The sequence below is a fragment of the Hipposideros armiger genome, unplaced genomic scaffold (genome assembly GCF_001890085.2).
Source record: "Hipposideros armiger isolate ML-2016 unplaced genomic scaffold, ASM189008v1 scaffold_153, whole genome shotgun sequence".
Taxonomy (NCBI): domain Eukaryota; kingdom Metazoa; phylum Chordata; class Mammalia; order Chiroptera; family Hipposideridae; genus Hipposideros; species Hipposideros armiger.
In genome coordinates, this window is record NW_017731503.1 from 213,663 (window position 1) to 224,146 (window position 10,484).

General features: G+C 36.5%; 1 protein-coding gene across 1 annotated transcript; it reads right to left on the reverse strand.

The window, feature by feature from the left end:
• Positions 1-7,935: 7,935 nt before the first annotated feature.
• Positions 7,936-10,122, reverse strand: PRR32 (proline rich 32; the record flags this gene model as incomplete). Its single annotated transcript, XM_019651159.1, is given in 6 exon segments — positions 7,936-7,950; positions 9,344-9,495; positions 9,498-9,690; positions 9,693-9,730; positions 9,733-9,999; positions 10,002-10,122. Coding segments are annotated over 6 exon segments (786 nt in total), but the record flags the coding sequence as incomplete, so codon positions are not given.
• Between the last annotated feature and the right edge of the window lie 362 nt (positions 10,123-10,484).

The window sequence follows — 10,484 nt, forward strand, 5'->3', positions numbered from 1 at the left end:
GCTAAGCCTCCTGATTCCTAGCCTCTATTGGTCAGTCTTAACTCACGGACACTTGATGTTTTGTGAAAACATGTGTACAGTCAAACTTCAGATATTGGCTAACAACACTAATATAGTGCCTCCTTTCACCAAGCAATAAGAGACAAAAGTTTGCAAATGCCCAGTGCTCCTTAGTTTGTATTATGTAAACTCCTTGACAGAAACCTCTGTAATTACTCCTATCACACTTTTTTTTCAATTTAACTCTCTCAGTACTCATTTATTTAAAATTATGCTTACAATATATCTACAGCATTTTGTTTTCTATTATATAATTGTTTTATTAAAATGTAGAGCTGAAGATAACTTAGAAATAATATACTATGTCCTTTTTATCATAACTCTTAATTTGCATTACAAAAGTAAAGATATTTATCATAAAATTTCAAAAATATAGATAAGCAAAAAGAAGAAAATTCCATCATACTGTCATATATGTTTGAAACTTTTTTTCACTTAAAATGCATATAAAAGTTTTCATTTTTAAAATTATAACTGTTATTGTTCTGATGGCACATTACATTCTATTACTGGAATGCACCACAATTTAACTAGACAATTGTCTATTTTGGTTTGCTTCTTTTTTTTCTGTTATAATGATCTTAATTGTAGCTAAATATTTATCTATATTCATGGTTATTTACTTAGGCTATACTTCAACAAGTGGGATTCTTGGATGAAAGAACATTAATTTTTTATTTATTAAATTTATTGGGATGACATTGGTTAGTAAAATTATATAGGCTTCAAGTGTACATTTCTATAATACATCATCTATGTATTGCATTGTGTGTTCAACACCCAGAGTCAGTTCTCCTATATTTGACCCACTTTTCCCTCTTCTACCACCTCCCTTCCTTACTTATCTTCTGATCACCATTAAACTGTTGTCTGTGTCTATGAGTTTCTGTTTCTTTGTTTGTTTTGCTCATTTGTTGCTTTCAGTTTTATATATCCCACATATGAGTGAAGTCATATGGTTCTCAAATTTTTCTGTCTGACTTATGAGGTTTGAAAAAAAACAATATGTTGAATGTTTAAATAAAATAAAAATATTACTGTAAAAGACACATTGCCATTAATCCACCTCAAAATACTCCCTGTCACTTCAAACACATCCCATCATTGTTGCCATATTCTGAAGCAGTTCTGGAAGTCCTCTTTTGTGTGTGTATTTAGTTGTGCTGTCATGGCTGCCTCCATGTCCTTAAACATTTTGATTTTGGGGAAGGACCAGAATTTGCATAGTGCCAGATACAGAGAATAAGGTAGATGAGGACACACCCTAATGGTTTTACTTGACAGAAATTTCCATACCAGAAGTGATATGTGACACTTTAAAACATACCTTCTCTCAACAGTAGCTCACACCCAAATGACTGCATCAAACAAGTTGAAGCTTGTCACACACTGTTAATAAGGTTCAATGTGCAGATTCCTGTATTGAAGATCCCTGCCTTTCTGTTGGATGGCACTCCACAACAGCATTCACTGTATTTGTTGATCACATTGGAAAGGCTCCATGTCACACATTCCTTCTGGTATGGAAATTTCTGTAAAATAAAACCATTAGGGTGTGTCCTCATCACCTTATTCACCATATCTGGCTCCATACAACTTCTGGCTCTTCCCCAAAGTCAAAATGACCATGAAAGGTAAATATTTTTAATCAATTCAGGACATCAAGGATGCCACAACAGTGCAACTAAAGACACTCATGAAAGAGAACTTCCAGAACTGCTTCAGAAAGTGGCAAGAATAATGGGATAAGTGTGTTTGAAACAAGGGGAAGTATTTTGAAGGGAATTAAAGGCAGTGTGTCTTTTACTGTAACAATTTTTTATTTAAACATTCACCCTATTTTGTGATCACACTTTGTATTTCGCTTAGCATGAATTTGTTTGATATTGCAACATACTCCCAATAAATGTTTTGCCATTTATACTCCCAAGAGAGTGGATGAGAGCTCCCATATGCCCAAACCCTCTCCAACATTGCATTTAATTATGTAAAAGAAAGCTTGCTAATTTGACAGAATAGAAATTATATTTTTTATTTTAACTTATATACTATATAATTATTTTGTATGTTTATTAACCATTGTATTTTTTCTTTTGTAAATTACCTGTTAATGTCTTCAATCAATTTTTATGATATGTACTTTTTCTATTGGCTCATAATGTATTTTTTAATTATGTTCATGATAATTTTGATACATAGATCATTTTAATATTTTAGTGTGATCTTTTATGGTTTCTAAACTTATTGTCATGAGAAGAAAGATCAAGAGTACATAAGTATCTGTTTCACTTATATTTTCTTCTAGTATTTATAGGGAATTTTCTTTTATTATTTACATTTATATCTTTAATACTTTTTTAAAAAAGATTTTTATTGGGGAATTGGGGGATGGGAACAGCGCTGGGGAATTGGGGGGAAGGGAAACAGACAAGTTGCTGTCGTTTTTTTGTTCTTCAGTCTAGTTGTGGAGGACGTTGCTTCACTGGCCCAAGTTGGCACCATCATTGCGCTCTTCCCAGGCGAGGCGGATCAGTCGCCAGCTTCTCGACGGCAGCTCACTGCGGCTGCTGGCCGCTCACGCTGGCTGCTGGCTACACACGGTAGCCCATGGCAACCCACTGCAGCAGGGACTGCAGCTTACGCAGTCGCCTGCGACTCACGGCAGCCCAGCTCTAGGTTGAGCTGTTGTTCAGCATGTTAGCTGTGGAGGGCAGTGTCACTGGCCCTCATATGTGGGATCTAAACCAGGGACCTCTGGCGTCCCAAGCCAGCTCTTAACCAACGTGCCACTTGGCCAGCCCCTATATCTTTAATACTTTTGAAACATATTTTGAAATATGGTGTCACAAGAGGTCTCTGTCTCTATCACATTTTTTTCTTGTTCAATTTATTATTTAAATGTTATTAAATTTATTGGGGTCAAACTGTTTAGTAAAATTATTTAGGTTTCAAATGTACAAATTTATAATGCATCATCTATCTAGTGCATTGTATGTCAACCACCCAGAGTCAGTTCCCCTTCCATCACAATATATTTGAACTGCTTTACCCACTTTGTTCTTGATCAAATATCTAAATATCTCAAATATCGGTTTCTCCATCTGTAAACTAGGGACCTATCATGAATAGAAGAGGTAGAAATTCCAAATACAGACTCAGGATCATACGAAGGCTCAGTCTACTAAAAAAGGTACATCTTCTATTGCTGAAGGATAACTGATGTTCTCTTAGTAACGAGTCACTTCCACAGGTGTTTACTTGGTTTGTCATTCTCTATAGCACCCAATGTACAGCTACTTGCAAGTATGTGTTCAGTAAATGGACATTGAGTAACTTGAATCTTTAAGCCCATGGATTCCATGTTTTATACTCTGGTATGTTTGCTTTTGTTTTGGCTAGATGAGCCTAAGACCAATAATTGAAGGTCCTCTTACAAGTTTTCCAATCAAAAGTTCAATGCTTCTTGTAGCCTCCACTGCTGGCAATGTTGAAAAACTAACAACAAGTTAAATAGAGAGGGTGGCATTTAGGTTTTGGAATTGACATTTCCCTTATATAACTTCACGTCATAGCAAATGCCGAAGGAGAAATGATCTTTTGCTCTGTTTTGAAGTGATATGTTCATGGATTTATTTGGCTGATAAGGTTAGCAATGTTAACTAATCATAAACTTAGACAATGTGAAATACATATTAATTGCAATTGTTTTATCAAAATGCCTACAACTGAAGCAATAAAGTTCATATAAACTCTGAAGAAATGATTTTTAAAGTCATGTCATTCTGCTAAATTTGGGACTATCCATGATTTTACTAACATCCTTCATATATCAGTAAATATAAGAATATACACACACATATCAGTTATATAAGAGTACCTAATAGGTTTTCTTAAACTATAAATCATTATTTATATTGTGCCATTTTCCTCTGGATGTGACCTATTACTAACACATGATATTTAAAAAAAATTTGTATGGATAAACAACTTTTCAGGTAAGGCAGTAAACACTGTCTTCAATACATTTTTTGTAAAGTATATTGCTAATAGTATTGAGCACCAATGAGTATTAACACATTGTGTAAGTATTTTATACCTAAAATTAGTATAAATATGTCCTCTGGGAAAAGTAATAGATTACTTGGTTTGTGGATGAAGTGTGATTAATAAAGCCAGAAGCTCCACCTCAAAAAATTATGATTTAGTGGGAGGAGAGAAAAGACAAAATTAGAAAATGATCACTGAACCTCACTAGGGGAGAAAAAGATTGGAGTTAAAAATGAAAAAAGTTCAGGGTCTGGTACATTTGAGAAATTGAAGAAAAAATGTTCATTTGTGAGCCTAGTTCATCACATACCCACTTCATTAATAAAGTTAACCTTGATGATGTTGTTTCTGCTTGTCAAGGCAAATTTTGGGGATTGATGAAACCTAAATCAGACAGGGCTTGCAGTTTCACAAAGGGGATATGAGATTGGCTGCTATCTAAGGAGAGGATATTTATAGGAAGGAGTGAATCAGCAGAGATAGATTCATTTTTAGAAAGGCTGGATAGTGTTTCTCTAATCACCTCATTCCCAGCTTCTCAAATGCGTGTCTTCTACATAGAGCACTTTCTGTCATGAAACACTTCATCCATAACACTTCTTTCTTTTCAAACTGTCCCTTTTTATTTTCTTTTGATTATTATTCTTCCATATCCAAATTTGTTACTTTTCCTACAGTACTTCCAATTTGTAGCTGCTTCCTATTGTAAAGTACTTCGACGCTTTTAAACTGACAGTGATCCTGCCCCTCTGTATTTTTAATCATGTCATTCTCCACCTGTTTTTCTCTTTCTCACATGCACAAACACTATCCATGAACCATCTTACTCCCTAAGTTGCTTTGCTTCTGATGCAAAGCTTTTACAATCAGGGTGTTGTTTGAAGTCAGTTGTAAATGTATATTTTCAATAAATTATTATTAAACACAATTATGGACAAAGTCCTTTATGGTAAGATTGATGGATTTGGGTGCTTCATATTATCTTATTTTACATGAGGGAAGAGATTTTCAGAGTTGAAAAAAATATAATCAGTTTACCTCCATAAAATATTTAGGACACTGATGCATTCTCAAACAACACTAATGGAGACACTTCATGGAAATTAGTTCCACAGGTAGTTTCTTTGAGAAATTGAGATGTTGAGAAAGCCTTTCTGAGTGGCAGTAAAGTCTCCAAATGTAGGTGAGAAAGTATATCTATATCTATATATATATATATAATAGCATATATATTTAATCAGTTTTAGCAACAACAGTATCTTCTCAAGCAATTAAGAAAATGTTTGCATGATAAAGTATAATTTTTCTGACTTCTCAAATTTAGACTTGATTTGATAAACATTATACATTTCCATTATTATAAGGAAAACATGAATATCACCACAGAGAAATACATGGGTTCTTTTACTTAATTTAGTCTCATCACTTGCTCTTTCTATAGGAATTTCAGTCGAGCTCAATATAAAGAAGACACACAAGGTGTTGTGATAGCTATGGAATTAACCTATGGCAGGACACAGTGTTTAATTATTTTAATTTTTTAAAAGATTTTTATTGGGGAATTGGGGGGATGTGAACAGTACTGGGGAATTGGGGGAAGGGGAACAGACAAGTTGCTGTCGTTTTGTTCTTCAGTCTAGTCGTGGAGGATGTTGCTTCACTGGCCCAAGTTTGCACCATCATTGCTCTCTTCCTGGCGAGGCACATCAGTTGCCGGCTTCTGGATGGCTGCTCACTGTGGCTGCTGGCCACTCACGCTGGCTGTTGGCTACACATGGTAGCCCATGGCAAACCACTGCCACAGGAGCTGCAGCCTATGCCGTCGTCGCCGGTGACTCATGGCAGCCCAGCTCCAGGCTGAGCCGTTGTTCAGCATCTTAGCTGTGGAGGGCAGTGTCACTGGCCCTCATATGTGGGATCCAAACCGGGGCCCTCTGGCATCCCAAGCCAGTTCATAACCATCGCGCCACTCGGCTGGCCCAGGACATAGTGCTTTCTATCTCCCTAAAATTTCTTTTACCTCTAGATTTGGCCCATTGATCTTGAAATAGAGTCATTTTATATTGTTCTGTATTTAGGTCATTTAAAAATCAACATCTCTTAGTAACACTTGATAATCTAAAACCATCGTTGCAATACACTGTAATAATTATGGAAGGATATTGTTCTTCCCCATTAAAAATATGCTACCTAGTTATTTAGTGAAAGCCAAACAATAAACCTTTTGTTCCATAGTAGATGAAGATAGCACTATGATCTCAACCTCAAGGCTCCAGTGGAAATAAATTATTTGGTCCTGTTTTGTATTTTTGTTATAGTTCTCAGAAGAATGAGGTATAATTTTAATGTGATTCTTGTTTATGAAAGACTATAAACTTTAACAATATCATAACTTTGAACTTTAACCTTTTCAGTATTGTAGTTAACCTTTTCAGAAGTTTGATTGGCTGCATGTGTACCTCTCCCACCAGGCTACAGAAGTTGTAAACAGTGCAAAATAGAAATGGCTAATGAATCATACTTTGGGATGTGGAAAATGTCAAAGTTGTACAATTTATTATTATCTTCTAGAGAATATAAAGGACATTAAATTTCCAATGCTACAGTCTTATCACAAATAATATGAGAATTATAAATAATAAAGAGTAGAACACGAATCCTCTTGTGATAATGATTATAACTTAGAATAAGAAATACCCATTCCCATTCCCATGAAAAGAAAGAGCTACTTCGTGGATGTTTATCTTTCCCTTTTGTGTTTAGGAATTACTTAAGCCACAGAAAAAAAGGGAAATCATACATGTTCAAGAGTGTTGACTATTGGGTCATTGGGAAAGTCATGATGTTTTTCTATGTTTTTCAATGCAAAAATGTGCCATACCTTTCTTGACAACCCAATATATAACAGGTTTCAGTGAATGCAAATATCAAATAAGCCTGAAATCCTGCTGTTAAATTCAATGCAATGTAAATATTTTTATTCATGGATTCTATGTAGAAATACTGTATTATTTTGTTATCACAGGTGCCAGCATCCTCCATGACAGCAAAATATCCACTTTTAAGCATAATTTTTAAAAATAATTTATTTTAAAATTATTATGTTGCAATATGTGTCAATATTAATTTTACACCACAAATTTTATTCATTTTGAAAAGTGCTCATAACACAATATATTGGGTTGTCGGAAAAGTCATCATGTATTTTTTCTATGTTTTTTGTTGCAAAAATACATGACTTTTCTGACAACCAAACATATTTGTCCTACACAACAGAGGTATAAATAAAACTTCAATGCTTCAATTTGCTAATAGTTATTCTTTGTTGCCTACTATAGATGTTCATTGTTTAGAAATCACATAGAAAATAACACACACATGGTGTTAGGAAAGATAACAGGGGGTTGAAAAAGAGCAGATTGTATTGGTGGCACTTTCTTGTTACAGTGAATTTGTCATGGATTGCTATAGTTGTGAATAAAGGCTTTCTGAGCATTTATCAGAGCTACTTCCTTTAAGAAGGAAAAAGTATCCCATCCTGCTGTCACTTACCACACCTTTTGGCAACTCTCCAGAAATACAGCACTTCCATTGACGTGATTCCTTGTCAAAATATTTTTTAACATCTGGCTCAAAAGATATTTTTTATGACTGTAGGCAGGCTGAAAATTCAATAAGTGTTTGGTATGTTGGGACTAAGCTATCTCATAATGAGCAGCTGTCAAATGATTTGTTGAATATTTCTGCTCAACCCACCACAATGAATTGATGGAATTGTGCCAGCTTCAGGAGATACAGTGTGAAGAGAATTTTAGCAAGCTCCTCTTATCATTGCACTACCACCTGTAAATTTAGAACAATCTATTATGAAACAAATGGAGAATAAAAAACTTCTTGGATCCATGCGTCCCTTTTGCCAGAGCAGCAAATCACCCATTATTGGTGCTAGACACACATTAATGGTTTGTTTGTAGGCTAGATACCTTTTGGACATGCAGGTTTCATCAGCCTTTAACCAATGGCTTACAGCACCAATATCATTAGCTCTGGACATGAAAACTGCTCACTTGAAGAATTGTCCTCTAAACATATTTCTAATCTAGTGATTATTCATATACAATGGCACCATATTTTAGGGCTGCTATGTAAATTCAGTTATTAGCAGTCAGAATGGTCATCCCTCCACCCTGTATGTGTGGCCCATATCTTCGTCACTTGAATTTGAAATATCTCCCATCTGGGAATTTTGGTCAACTCTCAGAACAATCATTTTAATGGGGTATAATTATGAAGACTACAAACACAGCAATATTGTAGAAAATAATTCCACATGAGTGAAATATTTTCATTTGTGTTTAAAAGTTCTGAGTATATAGTAGCTCTTTGTTCAGAGAATGGGTAAAGTGATCAATGCTGTTCCACCTTGTTCCTGGACTTTTTAAGCCAGCCTCCTATATACCGTGTACTTAGCAACTGTAAAATGTTGAAAGGCAAACACTAGTTTATGTTTCAAGCACTGACTTAGAACTCTCCCATCTCTTCTGCCCCTTTTCTTTCCTGACCTTTCAGCCTGGTTCTGCTTCTGACTGAAATGTTGGCTCTGTTCTTCGCACCTCAGCCTCATCTGGCTACTGTTACTGTTTGTGAATTTTTCTCTATTATCTGTGCTTTGGTCTACCTTTATGGACCTTATCTTAATTCACCCATCTTGCTCTGAGCAACCCCGATAACCTTAGGTAGATAGGAATTCCCCATCCTAGACTTGGCCAAGTCTAGAAATATTCCAATTGTCCCTCCACACAGTCATACAACTGTAAACCTGTGGTAGGAATTCAACTAAACTACTTAGAAAACTCTAGTATATTACTGCTTTAATTTCCTTAAAGATAGAAAACAAAATCCAAGTTTTAATCTCCCAAAGTGTCATTTTAAAAAGTGGTTCACAATATTTCAAACTTTAGAATATTTATTGAATATCCAAGTATGTAAGTCACATTATTAGTGCTAAACAGAATGTAAGCCAGTAGGGTTTTCAAATATATAAAAATAAATAAATAAATAAATAATAAATAACATTCACCTCTTTCCCCAAACTTTTCAAGTTTATTTGTTTGTTTCTTTGCCCCCCCTCCCTTTTTTTTTGCCAACAGATGGTTATTCTTTTTGAGGATGCAGGAGTAGACATGCCCCAGGAAAGGAAACTGGCAAAATAGAAAGACACTGGAGGACTGAATACCACAGGAGGAGCAAAAGCAGTAGGCATAGTGAGAAATGGATTGAAACTCAGAGGTTGAGGAGGTATGAAGCAATGATCAGTAGTGCAGGCAGGTAAACCTGAAGTGCAGGAAGACAAGGATATAGGCCTTGACCAATACCCCACGGGGTTCCGGAACCTCCTAGTGAGAAAGAAACAGGAGCCATCCTTTCATTACTGGCCATTCTCGTATTTCCTGGAGGCAGTTCCATTATTATCCCAAATCTAGTGGTGGGGATACGTAGAAGACCTCTTACATGTGGGTCCCTGGGTGGAAAGAACCCTTGACCTCATGGCAAGTCCACATAAAACCTCGCATTATTTCCTCTGTCTCAGTGCCCACATTGCTGACCCTTGTCCCCTCTATCACAGTGCAGGAGGGCTGTGAGTGAATTCTTGGGACACATTAATAGAATGCTGTCCCATCTGCCTCCAGCCAGCCAAGCCCTTGGAGCTATTTACTTCTGCTGTTGCTAGGGACTCTTCCTCAACAACAGGTGGTGATCCCTAGGGTTGTTTGAGACCTCTGGCACTATAGACAGGAGTGCTGGTTCTTGTTCTCTCACAGGGGCAATCCAGTTCCTCCCTTGCCCAATCAGTCAGCACACTGAAGGGAGGTCTCAATAGCACAGGAGGGTGCCCCAGAACTCCACATCACCTTTCAGACACTGGAGGGGTGTGTTGGGGCATGGCTCCTGTTTCCCATTTTCATCTGCAGGTACTGCTATGGGTGAAGGGGCAACCCCTCCAAGGTTTGCAAAGATAGATATAAATAAATTAATAAAAATGGAAATGCAACGACCAGAAAATATCTGAAATATATTATTGAGCTCAATGGACTACACCAGGGGAAAGGGAGAGCCTTATCTAAGGGAGAGGTGTATCTCTTCCCACATGTAGTGAGTGAATACTTTTTCAGCCCACTTGCCTCTTATAAGGCAACTATTTTGGCACCAGGCTATCTGATTTCCCTTTATGGCTGACCTGTGGCTCCACGCCATTCCTGATTTCCCCACCACCTCAAGGCAGCAAGGAAGCCTAGAAGACACAGATAGCTTCCTTAAAGGCCACACTGTACAGGCATGCCAGAAAATGCAAGCTCTTTCCGTCCCAGTAGGATCTA